Raw genomic sequence first — 21,874 nt, forward strand, 5'->3', positions numbered from 1 at the left:
AAGAATATCCCAAAAACTATATACAAATCGCAACTATATACAAATCTGAACCGATTTTTTTTTGAAATCAACTATCTTCTCCTACAACTTCTGAGACAAATTTCTTTTTCTACACATATAAGTCACATATTACCGAATTTCATTAAGATCGGTCTGTCCAACTCTTTTAACGCCAAATTAGTAACTGTGAGCCGTTCGGATCCGGCATGAAAATGGAGCCCAACATCATTGAGCTAAGACTGAAATAGGACTGCACTCATTGATATGAGAGAAATATCCCCTATTCCTTAATGGAATGTACATGGGAAAATGTGTGTAATATGTATAAACTTCTATCACGATGAAAACTTTTCACAAAACCAAAAAAGTTACCACTGAATAAACAACGGACGAAAATGCGTTGCAAATTCTGAGTTATCAAGAAGATATAATGTGAGATTCGTTCCAGCTTTAGTAGAATTCAATGTTAATAGCTACAAATAATAAAATTTTCACAGTTGCTTCACTATTATTTATATAGAGTGACACAGTGAATTCTGAACTTAATACTCACATTCACGCTAAAACTTTTTGTTAAACCACGGAGGAAATAACGGTTGCGGAGCTCTTGGCATTATATACAGTTGTTAGAATCTTTGAAAAATTTTATGCTCATAATCCTAATGAACGTCTGAAATCCTTCTGATTTTTGGGGAAATTTTATTATTATATAAACGCGTTAAACAAAGTTTGCTTGTCATATAAATGGCCGACGGCAATGTTTCAGTTAAAGTAGAAAGGTTCTATACGTAAAGAAAAATATGTTTTTTTTTTGCACAAGACTAATTCATGGCAATACACAAAAAATTAAAATTTGTTATTGGAAACATAGAAAATTCATTTGTATCACTGAACAAGTTGATTTACGTTGCATGTAAGTTATTGTATTGTAGGTTGTTAAAGTGTGTATACTCGTACATTTATTTTTTAGCATAGCATTTCCAGTTTTTAAGAATCGGTTTACCTCAATGGGTTCCGATTCTTCAAACGCTAGCGATTCCGTTTAGTTTTTCTGCTAACATTACCTTCGATGATTATCTGCAAATATAGAAAAATAAATTTCTTTTTTAATGTACGAGCTCCTAGTCTGAATGTGTCTGTGGCAAAATACTAAGGGCCAAATTGTAGCCATCTATTATACATACCTGCAAAATTTGACTGGCTTCGAAGGCTGTTCCGGGAAGTAAAATTACAGGTGATGAAACATGTCCTGCTTCTACGCAGAGCATATTTGGAAACTCATCATCACCGAAATCGCCGATTTCTCGTGCCTTATCAATCCAAGGATTCCAGATGACAGTATCAGGGAAGTTATATTTATGAATGCGCATTTTTCGCCCCGAAACAACATTTGTTATTATATGCTCCTGCGGAGTGTGCTGATAAATGCGATCTGTCCATTCGTTTACGGTAACCACTTCTCGGCCCTCTTGGTACATGGCGTCATTGCGTGTCTATGAACCAATACAAATATAGGATTAATGAGATTTAGACAAGACAACGTGCAACACATACCTTGTCCATAAAGGTACAACCATGTAACCCAGTAATTTGACAACGTCTGACATCAGGAACTTTAAGATAAGTATGTAACAACAGATTAAATGTCATGGTCAACTCTTTGCTGGGATTATATACACCGATGTGGAAATGCAGTTCCTTTTCGCGTAAGATTAGGCGATACGTTATTCGAAATCTATGGGGTATAAAGTAGATTGTTCTAGTCACTGCGGAAGCTCTACAGTGGGCGAAAGTCTGCATACGATTCAAATTTAGCTACCTGTCAATTTTCTTTATATAATGGACAATTATAAGGATATAGGTTTGTTTATAATCTTTTTAAAGGTTCTTTACAGAGGTTCGCATTTACGCCTATGACGCTGAATGTCTGGGTTCAAATCCTGGCAGAACATCAGAAAAAATTTTCAGCGGTGGTTATCCCCTCTTAGTGCTACTTGAAATAATGGTATTTCAGCAATCTTCTCTTGAAAGAGGTGTCGCACTGCGGCACGCCGTTCGGACCCGGATATAAAAAGGAGGCCCCTTATCATGGAAATTAAACTTGAATCCGACAGCACTTTTTGATATGTGAGAAGTTTGCACCTGTTCCTTGTTGTTCATGCATTGTATAAGTAATTAAAAGATATTGTAACAAGTAATTACGGGCTAAAGTCGGGCGAAGCCGACCTTTTGATACCCTACACCTCATTGGATATGCAGGCTAATATTCTAACTGAACCAATTGTCGAAACACTTTTGCTACTCTGGTTGAGGTATCTCTAAAACATGCATTCTGAACGCACCGACCGCTTCTCCAGTTGTCGAAAAACGTTTACCTCTAAGTTTATTTTGTACGTACGGGAATAAAAAGAAGTCATTCGGTGCCAAGTCAGGACTATGCGGCGGATGACTCATCAGATCGATGTTTTGAGTGCTCAAAATTGCAATTGTTTCGTATTTTTGGAGCATTTCTTTCGACCAATCGACACGAGCCTTTTTTTGGCGATTGACAAATTGTGGGGGATCCAATGCCAACAAATTTTTGTCGGTCAAATGTTAATGCAATGTATGCTGGTCCCACTAATGCCTAAGGTTGTCTCAATCTCACGATAGGTCACATGGCAATATCAGTTGGTGCACAGAATCAATGGTTTTTGGAACAACAACTGATTTTGGACGACCTTCACGAAATTCGTTTTGGAGTGAACTACGACCTCGGTTGAATTCTCTATACCATCGATAAACACTGGTCCTTCATCGCCAAAAATTGAATCAAGTTCATCGATGAACTGTTGTTGGGTTAATGCACGTCGAAAGTTGTAAAAAATAATAGCACGAAAATGTTCACGATTTGATTCAAATTTTTGGGCGAGATGAGTCTTTTAAGTTGCTGTAAGCAACATAAATAGCGCTCGTATGTCGACACGTCTGAGTACGTATAACCTCAAACATTTTAAGCTTTAGGATAGAGCTTTCAGTTGGCAAATTGCAGCACAAGGGTTGTCCGATTTCGATATATAAAAGGTAACCCTCGTATATATATGGGAGTTATCTCTAAAACTGAACATATTTCTATGAAATTATATATATATATATATATATATATATATATATATTTCATAGAAATATGTTCAGTTTTATATTATATATATTTATATATATATATATATATATATATATATATATATATATATATATATATATATATATATATATATATATATTGGGTTCCCAAAAAGTAATTGCGGATTTTTCATATAGTCGGCGTTGACAACTGTTACTTTTAGCTTGCTTTAGAAAAAAAGTGTAAAAAAAGTATATTTGATTAAAGTTCATTCTAAGTTTTATTAAATATGCATTTACTTTCTTTTAAAAAATCCGCAATTACTTTTTGGGCAACCCAATATATATATATACATATATATCCATATCTAAATCTGAACCGATTTGTGTGAATTTCACCAATAATATCGAGACTTATGAGAGAATCTCGTAAAAAATTTCGTGAGAATCGGTTTACAAATGACGATATAATTGCAATTTTAGTCCAAATCGGACGAACAATGAGCTTCGTCTCTAGGCCCAAGAAAATTCTTGTGCCAAATTTGAAGACGATCGGATGAAAATTGTGTCCTGTACTTTGTACACAAATTAACATGGACAGACGGACAGACGAACATAGGTAAATCAATGGGTCTATCTCTCCTCCTTCTCGGTGTTACAAACAAATTCATTAAGCTATAATACCCTGTACCACAGTAGTGGTGTATGGTATAACAAACCCAGATAGACGATAAAGTAGAATATTTTTAGCAAAATTGAAGGTCGTACGTAGAGTTTTGTCGCCCACTGTACAATAGACAGAGACAAAAAAATATCATACTGATAATTCCACATAGATCTGGTAAATTCATTATCCATTAAAGAAAATATTGCCTCCACATCCCCATTATGTAGTCGTTCTGGCGGCCGTTCTAAATTCCATCTTGTAATGCGGGCAAATCCATGCTGGGCTCCAAAGGACCATGGTCCAAATTGAGCTATTCGTTTGTGGAATAAATATTCGTTTCAGTTATGTTTCAATTCTTACAATCCCAAACTTCTACTTACGAAACACGAACGGTATTCCCCCTCGTATTGCCTTTTTCCCATCAAAAGAGGCCAGTTTACTAAAAATAAAAAAAGGATATTATTGTTATATAATCTAAGACAGAAGAGTAAAAGCAATGTATGTACTATGTATATATGTATATTCAGGATAATGCCTCAACTTGTGCTTTTATGTCAGCTTCACTTACACATTTAAGTTGCTATGGTTAGGTTTAATTGAGTTTTGATCTTAAGCGGCTATGAAATGATTGTTATACAAACCATTGTTAAAAAATGTCAGCGACATCGGGTAACTAATGCGCATGTAGGCAAAATGGGAGATGTTTCTATAAAGCAGCAATATTCAAATATGTTTCTATCTGCACTGTTCCAAATTTCAGCAAACCGTATAACGGGTGTGTTTTTGTCGCACCAAGACTAGACCTGGTTGTTGTAGTTGTAACCACATTTGCACGTGGATGTGGCGATCCTCGTCATGCTCCTGTAGATGAGCAAGCTCGTTCCGTTCCTAAGGACCGATCGCTGCGGGAACAGGGTGACCAATGGTTATTTAAAGGTGCCAATAACTCACCTTGTCATATCGAGCATCATATGCACTCAGTATTTGTGTAAGAGCCGGTGCCACCCGACCTCTCACTGAAACTCTCTGCTCGATACCGCTGATTGTCCGCGACTGCTGTTGCAGCCATCTCGTATGGAGCATTCCACTATCCAGCGATGAACACCACACAGATTGGACCTCAATGTACCAGCCTATGTGGTGCCTACAGCTATCCCGTGCCGGGACTAGGCCTGGTAAACTATCGATGTTCGCTTTATCCGATAATTTCAATATTTTTCTCCTTAACAGTCGATACTATCGACAGTTTCGATAAATTTGTTAAATATATTGGGTTGCCCAATAAGTAATTGCGGATTTTTTAAAAGAGCAAATGCATTTTTAATAAATGCATTTTTAAAAGTAAATGCATTTTTAATAAAACTTAGAATGAACTTTAATCAAATATACTTTTTTTACACTTTTTTTCTAAAGCAAGCTAAAAGTAACAGCTGATAACTGACATAAGAAAGAATGCAATTACAGAGTCACAAGCTGTGAAAAAATTTGTCAACGCCGACTATATGAAAAATCCGCAATTACTTTTTGGGCAACCCAATATTATAAAATATGCATATTTTCAAAGAAAACATGTTAAAATGTGTAAACTCGATCGAACCCAAACCGATCGATTTTATCACAACCGATTGTATGGGCACAATCGTTATTGGCGTAGTTAGTTTGTTAGCTCTACTCAAGACACAATATCACAAACTGAATATGAACTCGACGCGGGTCTTGATGAATCAAATATAACTCCCTGCGTCAAATTTCAGCAAAATCTGATCAGGAGAGATTGGTCTATATGGGGGCTATATCAAGATATACGATATTAACCAAGTTTCAGTGTAATTACAACAGATAGACAATCGCATGACAGGTAGTTGTACGTACCTGATTGACCCGATGAAGTCCTTCATCGGCCAGGGCTGACTCCAAATTATATAACACACTGCTACAAGAACAGACACAGACGGCAGAATTACAAAACTAATATAAGAATGATCTGGATAGCCTCTAGAGAGTAAGAATGAGATGATAAGGCAAGGCTTAATGGACACCTATCAGAAACACAAATGGAACTTGGAAACAGTTTGATATAAAAAATGCGAAAATAAAAGTAGTATCCAAATTTCTTGTTGTTGGGCATCTGACTCTACCATTAATTTAATTCTACCATGTACATAATTACCAGAAGAAAAGCTAACGCAAAATTGACCACGGACTCGGCCATTCGTTTCAAATTTCGATCGCTGATTGATTCTTATTTTACTATACAGTTTACTGTCCAATTATTATTATTATATATTTTTTTTTTGTGAAACATTTTTTTTTAACTTAGCATCTTAATCTCAAAAAACTAAAAGCGGCTACATCTGCTGGATTGTAATTGAGCCAGAACTACTCTGGTTTGGCGTGGATTTTATGTTCTTCAGGTGTAATGGAGGGCGATCGTTCTCCAAAGAACACATCTACCCGGTAGCTTTTCACAGCACCTGCTACAGTGCCTGCATGAATGTTGTCAAGAACCGCTTGATCTAGAGGTTCTTCTTGAAGCGCTGGACCTTACGCTTTAGATCATTTAGATCTACCTTAATCTTACCTTCTGAGCTTTGGATAGGTATCAAGATGATGATTTGGATGGTCTTTGCGATAACAGTCTAGAAGGTATTGCTTAGACAGCATGTATTTAGTTATGTCTTCGCACGGGTTATGTCTTTATCTCTTGATGGAGGTGGTCCACATGAGAACCGAGAAGACAGGCCGTCGCAGTTCGAAGAACGATATTCTGACAGATCTGAATATTATTCCACTGCGTGTCACGGAGCAGACGGGACCAATCTGGCGCTGCATAACTTACCATCGAATGGAGGATAGGTAAAACAGTGCCGGAGATAACATGGCGCAAATGTTCATGGGATATTTATAGGTCGATTATGGATTGCAATCCAACTTCAGTTGAGTTGCCAACGGGCAAAATTGTTATAGAAATGTCCATTTCTGCATTGAATTGTATACTTTTTATACCCACCACCATAGCATGGGGGGTATACTAGTCTAGTCATTCCGTTTGTAACACCTCGAAATATTCGTCTAAGACCCCATATACTCGATCGATTCGTCGTTCTGAATCGATCTAACCATGTCCGTCCACCCGTCTGTCGAAATCACGATAGAGGTCGAACGCGTAAAGATAGCTGCTTGAAATTTTGCACAGATACTTAATATCAATGTAGATCGTTGGTTGCAAATCATTGATTGCAAATGGGCCATATCGGTTCAGATTAAGATATAGCTCCCTATAAACCGATCGCCCGATTTGACTATTTGAGCTCTTACAAGCCGAAATTTGGCTGAAATGTTGCATGAAGTGTTTTGTTATGACCAACAACTGCGCCAAGTACGGCCAAAATCAGTCTATAACCTGATATAGCTCCCATGTAAACCGATCTCTCTCGTTCATCCTTTTTCGGTTCCTAGAAGCTTTAAATTTTGCTAGTTTGACAGAAGTTTGATATGGAGAATTAAATTATGCCCTACAACTTAATTTATTTTGTATAAATCTTTAGCAGAATCCACGGTGGCCCGGTCGAACTTAGCACACTATTACCTGTTTACAATTTACTTAGTAGCTGACCGTTCAAAGCACTGATATCAAATGAAACTGACACAAATTTTTTTACTTTATACCAATTTCAATAATACCCTTCATCATAGGATAAGGGAATACTAATTTCGTCATTCTGTTTGTAACTCCTCAAATCTAAGACCCCATAAAGTATAAATTTCTTGATCGTCATGACATTTTTAGTCGATTTAGCCATGTCCGTCCGCCTGTCTGTCGAAAGCACGCAATTCAAACTTTCGAAGGAGTAAAGCAAGCCGCTTGAAATTTTGCACAAATATTTCTTATTAGTGTAGTTCGGTGGGGATTGTAAATGGGCTATATCGGTTCATGTTTTGATATAGCTGCCATATAAATCGATCTTGGATCTTGACTTCTTGAGCCACTAAAGGGCGCAATTTGACTGAAAATTGGCATGAGGTGTTTTGTTACGATTTCCAAAAACTGTGCCTAATATGGTTTAAATCGGTCCAAAACTTGATATAACTGCCATATAAACCGGTCTGTGGTCTTGACTTCTTGAGCTATTAGGATTTGGCTGAAATTTGCATGAAATGTTTTGTTATGACTTCCAACAACTGTGCAAAGTATGGTTGAAATCAGTCCATAGCCTGATATAGCTGTCATATAAACCGATCTGGGGTTTGTTTCGTTATGACTTTCAACTACTATGCATAGTATGGTATAAATCGGTCCATAACCTTATATAGCTGTTATATAAACCGATCTTGGATCTAGACTTCTTGAGCCGCTAGAGGGCGCAGTTCTCATACGATTTGGCAGAAATTACAACAGGACACGTCAACAGACGTGTCCAATATGGTCTGAATCGATATATAGCTTGATACAGCTCCCATATAAACCGATTTCCCGATTTTGCTTCTTGAGCCCCTACAAGGGGCAATTCTTATCCGAATGTGCTGAAATATATTGCACAATGACGCTTACAATGTTCAGCATTCAATTCATTTATGGTTCGAATCATATTATAACTTGATATAGCTCCAATAGCATAACGGTTCTAATTCATTATTCCTTGTTTGCCTAAAAAGAGATACCACGCAAAGAACTCGACAAATACGATCCATGGTGGAGGGAATATAAGGTTCGGCCCGTCCGAACTTAGCACGCTCTTACTTGTTTCTTCTAGCAACGCAACTATAGTTGAGTTGCAATCGATAATCGATCCATTAGTATTTAGTAATATCAAGGACAATATCTTTCTCCAAAGGCAATGTTTGTGGAGAAAGTTAGAAAATTGACCATCTTTAAATTAAGTTTGCTTATCTTTGACTCGAATCTTTAATCCTCTATATCTTTTTATCCAATTGAAATATTTTATATTTTTAAATATATTACAGAAACAAGACCAAAAGTTAAAAAATATCAACAAGCTCTCCCTATCTAAATATATGGTAAGCCAAAGCCTTTGCTTGATTCTAGCACGATAAATGTGCTAATTCTAACTCTCTTTAAGTACAGCGGAGCCATATGATTCTCGGCAGTCCTCTCTTCTGCTGTCCTCAAACGTTTCTCGCTATATAATCACGCGGTTGGCACAGGATATGACCTAGAATATGATCATACATCGACAGGGGTAGCGTTCGTTCTTATTTGCAGTTTTTCATTTGAAATTCGGTTTCGCCAGGTTTCGAAATATTTATGGTAGGCATCGATTTATAAAAACTTAAATTTTTCGAATAGCTTAAGATAGACTCTAAGCTGAGCAGCCATTCTGACCTTTGTGCTATGTGAGATATAGCTGCATCTCCAAACTTTGTTGATTTAAAAAAAGGCTTTGTTAATATATTCGCGGATGTCTGAAACAGCTCTTCGGCACTACGGTTTGGTGCAGGATTTCTTTATCCACGTATTTTTGGCATAGTGGATTACCATTTACTCATAAAATATTTGAATAATTTGGAGCGTTGTTTTAATGTCGTAGCCTTACTAAGCTTTCCAGTGCGAAAGATACGTATGCGATTTGGCACATTAAATTAAACATTCACTATAGTTATTTCAGAAATCTATTGATTTTTCTCTCAATATAGACTGGCAAATAAACATAACGTTAGTGTCCACATTCCAGACATTAAGAAAATTTGGGCTTTTTTATACAATGACAACTTGCATACTCTGTGTATGAAGAGAAAAAAGATGTCTGGGTTTTTTCTTCATAGACTTTAGCATTTCGAAGTTCAAATGAAGTGAATGCTGCGGATTGTTGCTTAAGTAAAATGTACGACCAAGAAGAAAACCAATCCTGACTACGATTGTTAGAGATGTCAAAGCTTGAAGCAAAAATTGTTATCAGTAATTTTGAAGCGCACGTTAGAAATTTAAAATGTGCGGTAAATATCATGCCTGTAAATGTAAACATTACTAATAAGGGGTTTTCATTTCTATTATCCCATTCGGAATTCCACAGGGCACGGATAAGGTATTATATTTAAAGTATTTTTTCATTAAATATTAAAATTGAGGGCTTTATAAGAATATTTGGCATCATTTCATCTAGTTTCTGAAATTGCTTACTTGAATTATACACGTCCATATTGTGGTAGACGGCCACCGTGGCGCAGAGGTTAGCATGTCCGCCTGCAGCTCCGTGGATGATACATCTGAAGCCTTTAGGGTAAGGAAGATTCTGTCCTCGAGACATATTATGGTGGGGCATATTCAGAAGTCAGAGAATGTATGGACAACGTTTAGTGAGGAAACACTATAACTATTCGTTGATATACATTTCTCGGGAAATTTTCAAACGAACAACGTGGCGCCAGAAGAGGTTGTCACTGGTATGCATTCGTCGGAGGTTATTAGGGAAATTGTGTCTAAACTGAAAATCCTTTGGGCGATAAGAAGTTTCGACTTCTTTAAGTCGCCAGGCCCTGATGATGTATCATCGGTTGAATTACAAGCTATGTCTGAAAGACTGGTTCCTTCGCTTAGATATACTCTGCTTGTGTCAGCATGTCATATATACCTGTGGGATGAAGGGATGTCGGACTACTACTTAATCCTAACCTTATCTATGTCCGCCTATGACGGTTCGGACCTTGGGCTCAAATCGTAATTATTGAGCTTAAAGTTTAATCCGACTGAACTCATTGATATGAGAGATGTATCCCCTGTTCCTTAATGGAATATTCATGGGAAATTTCTGAATTTTAATCGAAATAAAAGTATAGACCTGTTGTTATTTTTGGAAATCACTTTAAATAACTATAGCATGTATGGCAAGACCCTAACAGTAAATATTCTTGTTTTTAATTCAAAAAATTTGATTTCAATTAGAATCACATAATTGTTGAAAGATTGGCAATAGGCGAGTGTCTTGATAAACCAATCCCCTGATTTGATTTAAGGGCAAAAAAGTCTAACTTATCCATCGATTTCAATTTTATTCGAAGCGGTAAATTACTTTGCAAACATTTAAGATGGATAGATTTTAATGGTTCAAAATTATGAAGAACATAAAAGCCCAAGAAAAATATTTCATTGCATTACGGGCTGCTATATACATTTCTAGCCTAATAACGAAAATACACATTTTTATCATCAAAAATGGTTTTATTGTTTTTTAAAGTATCCTCCAGCGTGATTTATACACATTTGCATTCGCTCAAACCAATTGTCGAAGCACTCTTTCCACTCCGTTTGAGACACCTCCACAACAGCATTTTCAGGCGAAGAAAATTATTAGCCACGCATTTTTATCATAATGTTTGTAAATAAAGTGCCAAGTCAGGGCCGTTAGGCGGATGACCCATGAATTCGACGTTGTGGTCGGTCAAAATTGCGCTGGTTGGATCCAATGTTCGAAAGCTCTCATTGTCATGGCGAACCCTATTCGTTTTCTCTTATTAATTTTTCGGATTTCACGCACGACTTCAGTCAACCAAATTGTGGTGTACCACTCAAAATTGACTGTCATACGGCGCCTGTAGCGATCTTCTTTTTTTCAACATATTATTATAGAAACGAGCCTTTTTTGAGTGATTGTTAAATTGTGCGGAATCCAACGAAAACAAACCTATTTTATTGCATGGTGTTCATGCAATATCACTATCGCATAATGATATTGCATTATAAATTCACGCACGGCATCATGTTCTCTGGTACAACGGCCGTTTTTGGACGACATTCAAGGAATTCGATTTTGAGCGAGCGTAGCTCACGACCGAAGCCATTAAACCGATTTTTCACAGTGCTATAGGATGGTGCTTTATCGCCATACACAGTTTCAGGTTATTCAATGCACTCTTGCCGTGATAATCACTTAGAAAGTTGTGAAAATAGTCTCAGAAAAATGTTCACAAATAAATTGCAATTTTTTTTCCAAATTTATTTTTTAATGTCACTGTAAAAAACACAAATGATGGTGCTACGTCAAAACGTTCTGAGTACAAACGTTAGAAAATGTCAAACTATCCAAGGGATATGTCAAATTACACCTGGCAACACTTGGTGTTGCTTAGGCGAGAACCTTATGTAGCAACCCTTAATCACATGTATATATGTTTTAGAAAAATATTATGTTCGGCTATGCAACACTTTTGATATCCACCAACATGGATATATTTATTATGCAATTTATGTAGGCCGACCCTTATCATATCTTTTTCAGGTGACAACAAGCTTTATATTAGTAACAATTCCGATTTTCATCGAAATCAGGTAATAAATGCGCATTTCGGTTGTCTTCAAAAATACTTCTTTGCTGGAGCTTCTTTATCTATTCTGACAACATGACCTAGCCAACGCAAACGTTGTATTTTGATGCGTTTAACTATGCTATCATCGTCGAACAGCTCATATAGCTCGAGGTTCATACGACGCCTATATTCTCCTATTCTCCATTTACACAAACTGGTCCATATGTTTTACGAAGGATTTTTCTCTCAAACACTGCAAGTACTATCTCATCTGCTTTCGCAAGTACCCATGCTTCGGAGCTATATAACAGCACGGGTAGTCTCAGTGTCTTGTATAGTGTAAATTTTATCTGCCGAGAGGTGGCTTTGCTACTCATCTGCTTGTTCAGTACAAAATATCATCCGTTAGCCTATATTATCCTTCGTTTTATTTCAAAACTGGTGTCGTTTATTTCGGTTACGACGGTGCCGACGTAGATAAAGTTGCTGACAATTATCAAAGTTGTAGTTCCCAACTTTCTCCATTTTCTTTATCTAATCGGGTTTACAGGGCTTTGCGAAATCGCGAAATCGGGTAATAAATTCAGCTTTTATAGCCTTAAGATTTTGACTCGGTAGATCGGTCCATATTCGGGTTGGGAGTCTTAATACAAGTTATAGTTTCAAATTTCACTTAAATCGGACAATAAATGCTCCGATTATCGATTATATGGCAGATTTATCTCAAAATGGTCCGATCTGAACCATATATAGGTCAGATGTCGGGAGTCTTAAAGCAGGGCACTGTTTCAAATTTCAGCAATATGGGATAATAGATGTGCTTTTTATGGTCTTAAGACCGTAGAGCGGAAATTCGGTGTATATGGCAGCTATATCTAAATATACCCTGATCTGGACTATACTCGAGACAATTGTCGGGATTCTTAATACAACTCACTGTTCTATATGTCAGCAGCAAAATCGAGAAATAAATCCGCTTGTTATGGGCCTAAGACCCAAAATCGGCAGATAGGTCAGTATATGACAGCTATATATGGCCCGATTCGGCTCGGATATTGATGGGCTTAATAAAGCTTACTGTTCCGAATTTCAGCGAGAAATCGGGTAATAAAGGCACCTGTTACGAGCTTAAAACACTTAATCGGCATACCGCTCTATATGGCAGAAATATGTAAATATGGCCCGATATATACCACATTCAGGACGAATGTCAGGGCACCTAGTACAACTCACTGTTTGCAATTTCAGCGAAATCGTATAATAAATACGGTTTTTATTGGCTTTAGGCCCTAAATTTCAAGCTAATATAGCTATTTCCCCCATTTAAGAACTTATGTTAGACATTGCCATTATGGACATATACCTAAGGCAGTAATCGGCTTGTTGTGCGCTCAAAACACTAAAAATTAACTTCGAAAAAGAAAACTTATGTCTCAAATTCACTGCTACTTACCAAATTCTTAATTGTTATCCATACCACGCCACTAAATTTGTTCATATCTGGTAATGCGTCGTCGTCCTAACGACCTTTTCGCTGTTCTACAGTGTTAAATCAGCGCGGTTGTTATCCCCTCCTAATGCTGGCGACATTTGTGAGGAACTATGCCATTTGAAAAAATGGTATGGCAGCTATGTAAAAACTTATCCCCAAAAACAGCGGCACGCCGTTTGGACTCGACTATAAGACGGAAGCTGCTTATCATTGAGACTAAATTCGGACAGCACTCATTGATATTTGAGTAGTTTGCCCCTGTTCCTTAATGTTCATGGGAAAATTGCCATTGTGTTAGAATTTCATCTCGACGACGATTTTTTTTCGTTATGATGACCTAGTTGTCTCTGCGATAAACGCGATTCACTTTTGGTATAATTTGAAGTATTAATATATATGGATAATGTTTTATATGTATAATATAAATTTAATTTAATTCTGGCGAGAACAATAGGAAAAAATTTGAGCGGCGCTTATCCCCCCTCTTAATGCTGGCGAGATTTTTGAGGTAATTACCTTTGTTTATCAGACGTGTAAACAAGTGACGTTGCTCTGTGGCAAGCCCTTCGGTCCCATTGAACTAAAACTTGTATCGGACCTCACTCACTGTTAAGGGAGAAGTATCCTCGCTATTTCTCACATGTGCGTCCGTCGCACACGCCCTTATTTCGGACTGCGTCGCCCCCAAAGGTTTCGGATTAATCAAGTTTACTGACGGAAGTCCTCTGGCGTTCACGGACAAATCTACTCTTTCATTCCCCCTTACACCGATATGGCCAGGCAACCAAACAATACGGATCGTGGCATCCTCAGAGAAGGCGTTCATCTCCTTCTTATTCTCCAAGACCGTTCATGCCCTGATAGCCAATTTATGTCATCGCGTGAACATCACACCCCTTCGAGCATTCCGTGATCGCCCGGAACTCCAGCTGCAGGAGTATTGTCAGGCAGTCGGAATCAGATCTCAGACCCTGAGTCCTCAATGTAGTTCCCAAGGCCCACTCTGTCCCACTTCAAGCTGGATTTACCAGGGTTGCGCCAATCCAAGACTACGCCGCTGGTAGCAGCGCTTCGATCTCGTCTCGAAACTGCGAAACCTTTTACATTCCATCCAACTTTCCTATCGTCGTCTCGATTATACCGCGATTGTATGACCTGCTCCCATCCTCTAACCATTCTCACATCGCCTAAGTCCGCAATGGCTGCCTCATACATAATCTGTATGTCTATGGATTGTATACCTAGAATAAAGGTGTGAACGTGACTCGTGAGTAGTAGTAGATTCGTGAGTGAGATCTAAACCTGATCACGTGATAGTGCGTGATTGTATAAAATTCCTCATGCGTGAGCGTGAATCACGACCCCCAACTCTAATCACGACTCACAAGATATCACGACTAAGAAAATAACAACTTTGGTTAGGTTGAATAGAGGGCGCAGATATTAATCCGCCCCATGCCAATATGGACATTCACCTAAGCCAGTAATTGGCTTGTTCTGCGCTCTAAATACAAAAAAGTATCCTCGAAAAAGAAAATCTAAGATAGGAATTCGGTGCTACATACAAAATCCTTGTTTTTCATGCAACTCCTCTAAGTTGGTTCATGTCTGGTATAGTGTCCCCACCTTGACAAAGGAAATGCTCCAACGTCTTATCATCTTCCCCGCATGCCCTACACATGCTATCTCTTGTCGCACCGATTTTACATAAGTGAGCTCGTGGTCCTATGTGTCCGTTTCGCTGTTCCACAGGGTTGCATGCGCATTCGTCGCCCACGCCCTTAACTCGGATTGCGTCGACCCGAAAGGCTTCGGATTAACCAAGTTTGTTGACGGCGGTCCTCTGGCCTTCACTGTCAAATCGTCTGTCCTTTCATTTCCCCTTACTCCGTTTTGGCCCGGCACCAAAACGATGCGGATTTTACCATCCTCAGAGAAGGAGTTAATCTTCTTCTTACACTGCAACACTCGACTGTGGACTATCTTCGGATTCAGACCCCATTTCGAGCGTACGGCCCATCTATATAATGCCCAACATCTGTGAGTCTTCTCAGTACGCTCCAGAATGTGACACTTCCAATTCAGTTTTCTGTCCAAGATCACATCTAAGAATTTTACCTTGTCAGATATGAAAATCGTCTCATTGAGAAAACGTGCGTTAAATTGGCCCACCAGGTCTTAAAGACCTCTGGGTCTAGCCGTCATATGCCATATGCAAAACCCTTTCGGCCCTTCAGCAAAGATGGTTCGGATCTGTAACCTTAGAAGTATTATAACATCGTCTGTGTAGGAGACGGGCTCAAACCCCTCCTCAGTCAGCATCCGTAATAGGTCATTTATGGTGGTCACCCATAGGAGTGGCGATAAAATACCCCTGTGGTGTGCCTTGTGCTACTTTCTATTAATTATGCCTTATATTTATGCCATGGGACACACAATTTATCCACCTGTTCCTAAGCATTTGGTTTATCCAGTCTCTAAGATCCGAGTCCAGCCAGTACTGGTCTAAGGATTGGATCAGTGTGTCGGTCCGCATATTGTTAAAAACCCCCTCGATTTTAATGCATTTCGCCAGTGTGTACGTTTTGGGCATCTAAGGATTCTTCTATTTTATGCACAACCTCGTGCAGGGCAGTCTCCTCCGACCTTCCTTTGACATAGGCATGCTGTTTGTTTTTGAGCAGTTCGCTGGATGTCCTACTCTTTATCATGGTGTCCACAATACGTTCCATGGTTTTGAGTAGAAAGGACGTAAGGCTTATAAGTCTGGTGTCACATAACTTGCCTTGCCGGGCTTGGGCATAAATACCACCCTTGCATCGTGCCAGGGTTTCGGAGTATATTCAAGTCCCAGGCACGCTGTGAAAATATTGGCCAGGTGGGGCGCCAGATAGTCCGCCTCCTTCTGTAGTAACACCGAAAATATTTCATCAGGTCTGGGTGATTTAAACAGTTCGAAGCTCTTCAAGGATTCCTTCACCATAAATTCCGTATTTATAAACCTTCGATCAACATCGTTATTCCAAAATTCTGGTGTGTCCTTGAGTCCCGTCGTATCCAGTGGAAAACGGGGTTTCATCAAAAGCATGTCTTCTGTTGTCTCTGCTCTCACTCCCATGTCGTATACTAAAGTTTTAGTTGGACATGGGTTTTTGAGAGAAACATTTTCATCTTAGCAGCGTCATTAACGCTATCGACCTGTTCGCAGAAAAGCTTCCAGGAGGCACGTTTTGCCACTCTGGTAATCTTATTGGCAAAGTGTTCTTCTGAGTAGTCTTTCGAATTTTGTCCAGTTGGTTTTCAACTTATTCCGGAAGCTTATCGGATTCGGCGCAGGTCATGCTATTCTAAACCTAATGTAGGGATGGTCAGAGAAAGAGTGTTACATGGAAACCCGAACATGTCGTCACATCCAATACCTCCTCCCAAGTCCTATTAACATAGGTAGCAGTGTTAAAAATATTTAGTTTATTAGGTAGTTAGTATTGAAGAACTCTGCCATGGCTTGCAAATGCAAATTTTGCCCATGAACATTCCACTAAGGAACAGGGGCAAATTTCTCACATATCAATGAGTGCAGTTCGATTTAAGTTTAAGCTCAATGATAAGGAGAGAAGTTTCACAAATGTTGCTAACTGAAATTTTTTTTCACTGAAATTTTTTTCTGATGGTCTCGCCAGGATTCGAACCCAGGCGTTCAGCGTCATAGGCGGTCATGCTAACCTCAGCACTACGATGGCCTCCGAGTCTGACCATGTTAATTTGTATACATGTATGCATGTTTTTCGGCCTAGAGACAAGGCCTATTGAAATTGGTTCAGATTTGGATATAGCTCCCACATGTATGTTCGTCCGATTTGGACTAATATATTATAATAATGTGGTCATTTGTTAACCGATTCTCTCGAAACTTAACAGGGAGGATTTTCTTTCGAATTGCATCATTACTGGCGAATGTCGTAGAAATCGGTTCAGATTTAGATACAACTGTCAAATTTACTACGTATTGTTTAATCTGGAAACATTTCGCAGAAGTCCATTAAAATTTGTTCAGAAACACACATATCTCCCACTTTGTACTTATGGGGTAGCTGTAGGGTATTATACAGACTTATGACTTTTGCCTTTCCTTACTGGTTTATATTTAACTACCGATTTTGTAGTATGTGTATTTTGACGTGTCTATTCTTAATTTTATACGATATTCCAGACTTGTAACTTGCAGTGAAATGGGTTTTCAGAACCAAGGTTGCCTACATAATTTCACTTTTTAAAAGTTTTAACAAAGTGTTAAGCACCTCAGAAACCAAAAACTATTGATTAACTGACCACTTCAAAAAGCTTTTTTGCTTAAAAAAAATCGGTGCGGAAGATCGAAACTACAAAGAAGACCGACTACAAAGCGATCAGCTTTCTATTTCTAAAGTTATAAGGCTTTACAAGTCTAATAAAAGACGGATAAAGTTTGGACCAAAAAAAACAGGGGGTTGAGACCATAGTACTATGCCGATGTTCTCTGAACCTGTTGTATTATCCTTACGTTTAACTTTTTCTCCATCGCAGTCCACCAAACTACTGAGGCGTAATTAAGTATTGGTCTATCACGCCCCTGTGGACCGAGTGGACTCTCCTCGGATTCAGGCCCCATTTCCAGCCTACAGCCCGTCTAGATAGTCTCCAACATCTGCTAGCCTTCTCAGTACGCTCCCGAATGTGACACTTTTATTTAAGTTTGAGGAAACGTAGCGAGTCAATTTGGCCCACCTTCGTCTTCCTCGTGGACAGGCAAAAATCAATCTTCTCTGGGATATCATTCCGACCCCGAGGTCAATACCAGTTGTATGCCATATCCAAGACCTTTTCGACATTTCCGCATGATGGTCACGTAAAGGCGTGGCGATAAAATGTGCCCAATGCCACTTTCTCCCTTATATTTATGTCATGGGACCAATCATTGATCAACTTGCTCCTTAGCATATGGTTTATCCAGACTCTAAGGATCCGGTCCACCCATTACTGGTGGGTTTGGCATCGATGGATTCATGCACAATGGCGGTCTCTACCTCTAATGCTATGAAAGATGAAAATTTGTTATTTATTTGTAACATTTGTGAACCTTTCTAGATTGACTAGCACATTTTGGGGGAAAATTGGATATCATCTCACAGTAGAGCTCACCATTCATTGTTACGTTACGATTCGCATCATCTTCGAAGAAGTACGGTCCAATGATGCCACCAGCCCATAAACCGCACCAAACTGTGGCTTTTTCTGGATGCATTGGTAACTCTTGCAATGCTTCTGGCTGATCTTCACTCCAAAGTCGACAATTCTGCTTATTTAGGTACCTATTGAACCAAAAATGAGCTTCGTCGCTGAACACAATTTGTCGATAAAAAAAGTGGATCTTGCGCCAACTTTCCGAAATCCCATTCACCAAAAATTATGAGTTGCGTTAGGTCGTTCGGCTTGAATTCTTGCACCAGAAGTATTTCGAAAGGCTTCACACCTAAATCCTTCTGCAAAATTTTCTACGTTGTTGAGTAACAGAGGCGCAATTGCTGCGAACGGCGACGAATCGATAATTGATGGTCATCATTAACACTGGCCGATACAGCTGCGATATTTTCTTCAGTTCGCACTCTACATGAGCGTGTTGGTGGTTTAATGTCCAACAATGTAAATTTGGTGCGAAATTTAGTCACAATAACCCAAATAGCCGCTTCTGTGGGCCGATTAAACTGACCATAAAATGGAAGAGAACGCATTTTTTATTAAAAATTCAATAACTTGCAAGCGTTGTTCGTTTGTGAGGCGATTCAAGGTTAAATTATAGAGTTTGGTCTATGATGTTTGACAGTGAAACGAAGCTCGAAACGTGCGTGAAGTGTTAAACCAGTGTTGCCAAAAAGATAATAGCTAAAAAATCACCCTTTATTTTACATTCACCCTTTATTTCGTTTGTGAGACGATTAATGGTTAAATTATAGAGTTTGGTCTATGATGTTTGACAGTGAAACGAAGCTCGAAACGTGCGTGAAGTGTTCAAACCAGTGTTGCAAAAAAGATAATAGATAAAAAACCACCCTTTTAATTTTTTTTTAATTTGATCAAAATTTCTAAGACAAAATATGTTTTAAAATCATTTTTATGTTTTAACCAGTGTTGCCAAAAAGATAATAGCCAAAAAAGCACCCCTTATTTCGTTTGTGAGACGATTAATGGTTAAATTAAAGAGTTTGGTCTATGATGTTTGACAGTGAAACGAAGCTCGAAACGTGCGTGAAGTGTTCAAACCAGTGATGCCAAAAAGATAATAGCTAAAAAAATCACCCTTTATTTTAATTTTTTTTCATTTGATCAAAATTTCTAAGACAAAATATGTTTTAAAATCATTTTTATGCTTCTAAATCGAAAACGTCCGTCTAAAATTCCCACAAATGTATATTAATTTGTAGAAAATGCGTTAAGCAATGTGGGATTCAAATGAAAGGTATTCAAAAGTAGAGTACGAATTGCATAATAAAAGTTGGGTCCAAGTACCTGGGGGCCGCCCCAGCCCCAAAACCCCTTTAAATAGTTTTATTTGACGATCATGACAATATGGGACTCAAATGAAAGGTATTCCGGAGTAGATTACGAATATGGACAGGAAGTAGGAATAGGCTTTTTAATTTATTGATAATAGAAGGGGGCGGATCCTCCACCGTTACCCCAAAAATACCACCCAAAATCATATGTCGACCGATAAGGACAATATGGGTATCAAATGAAAAGTATGCGGGAGTAGATAACGAATCTGGCATACAAATTCTTGTCGAAGTATAGGGTGTCAACCCACCCCCACAAAAACGCCCAAAATAGGCACATTAGCTAATCACGGATATATGGGACTCGGTTTGTTTGTTCCGTAAAGACTGAAAAACGACAGAACCGATTTTCTCGAAATTTTCGCATATTGTGTAGGTTGGTCTGGAAGGAAACATAGGGTATATAATTTTTCGGTATCGGAAGGGGGACGGACCCCCCCACTTATGCCAAAAACACAACCCAAAACCAAAAGTGGACCGATCGGGACAATATAGGTATCACATTGGAGAATAGAATATGAATATGGTATTAAAATCCCAAAACTCCCCCAACCCCAAACAGACATATTGGACGTTCATTTCAATATGGGGCTCAAATGAAAGGTATTCGGAAGTGGATTTGGAATCTGGCATGCAAAATCAGATCGAAGTATAGGGGGTCACGCCACCCCTCGAAAACGTCATTGGGCCCATTATGATTATATGATATTTGGCTCAACCGATTTTCTTAAAATTTTCATAGATTGTGTAAGTTTATCGTGAAGGAAGGCGCGGAAGGCTACATAATTTTTAGATATCGGGTGGAGGCGGACCCTCCCCCTTACGCCAAAAACGTCACCCATATCCGAAAGTTGTCTGATGGACACAATAAGGGTATCAAATGAAAGATATTGGACACCAGAAAACGAATATGGTATTAAAATTTGGGTCCAAGTACCCAGCAGGCCCCCCAACCCCAAAACTACTCTAAATAGATATATTCGAAGTTCATGTCAATATGGGACTCAAGTGAAAAGTATAAGGCAGTAGATTACAAATATGGCATAAAACATTAGGTCCAAGAAATGGGAGGTCGCCCATCTCCAAATACCCCCAAATGGGCATATTAGCATATTATTAGCGACCATGGCTATATGGGACTCAAATAAAAAGTACTAGGAAGTAGATTACGAATATGACATTAAAATTTGCGTTGAAGTCTAGGTGGCGTTTTTCCTCCTAAAGATGTGTGAAATGGGTTATTTAACCCATTATGGCAAAATGGGACTCAAATGAAAGGTATTTGAGAGTAGAAAACGAATTTGAAATCCAATTTCGGAGCCAAGTGTTTTGGGGTACGACCTAAAGCATCCCTTAACTGAACTTCATTTCCGTTAGGAATAAAGAAAGAATTTGATATCTATTTTCAGTGCAAAGTGCCGGTGGCCGCCCCAGCCCCAAAACACCCTCCAAACGGTCCATATTTACCTCCCATGGCAATATGCGGCTCAAATTAAAGGGCTTTGGAAGTGCAACACTAATTTGATATCCATATTTGAGACGAAATGTCTGAGGTGCCATCCCTCCCCTAATGATAACATTACCCTAAGGAAGAACATTACTACCAGGAACCTAGAAGGGGCATATTCTCACACATCAATAAGTGATTTCCGATTCAAGTTTAAACTCAATAATTTTTTTTGCCAAGTCCGAACGGCGTCCCGCAGTGCGACATCTCGTTAGGGAACATTTTTTAAATGACTATGCATGCCATTGTACCTC

General features: G+C 38.6%; 1 protein-coding gene across 5 annotated transcripts in view; it reads right to left on the reverse strand.

Annotated features, from left to right (window-relative positions):
- Positions 1-875: 875 nt before the first annotated feature.
- The window catches only part of LOC106091722 (uncharacterized), a 90,948-nt gene continuing 69,949 nt past the window's right edge, over positions 876-21,874 (reverse strand). For all 5 annotated transcript variants that reach the window (XM_059366126.1, XM_013258351.2, XM_013258353.2 and 2 more), the window contains 5 exons: positions 4,150-4,208; positions 3,923-4,079; positions 1,555-1,735; positions 1,185-1,493; positions 876-1,077 (listed from right to left, as the gene is read on the reverse strand). In XM_059366126.1, coding sequence (XP_059222109.1) covers positions 1,030-1,077; positions 1,185-1,493; positions 1,555-1,735; positions 3,923-4,079; positions 4,150-4,208 — 754 coding nt within the window. In that variant the 3' untranslated portion in view covers positions 876-1,029. The remainder of the gene's footprint in view (positions 1,078-1,184; positions 1,494-1,554; positions 1,736-3,922; positions 4,080-4,149; positions 4,209-21,874) is intronic.

This window comes from Stomoxys calcitrans, chromosome 3 (assembly GCF_963082655.1).
Source record: "Stomoxys calcitrans chromosome 3, idStoCalc2.1, whole genome shotgun sequence".
In the NCBI taxonomy this organism is placed as follows: Eukaryota; Metazoa; Arthropoda; class Insecta; order Diptera; family Muscidae; genus Stomoxys; species Stomoxys calcitrans.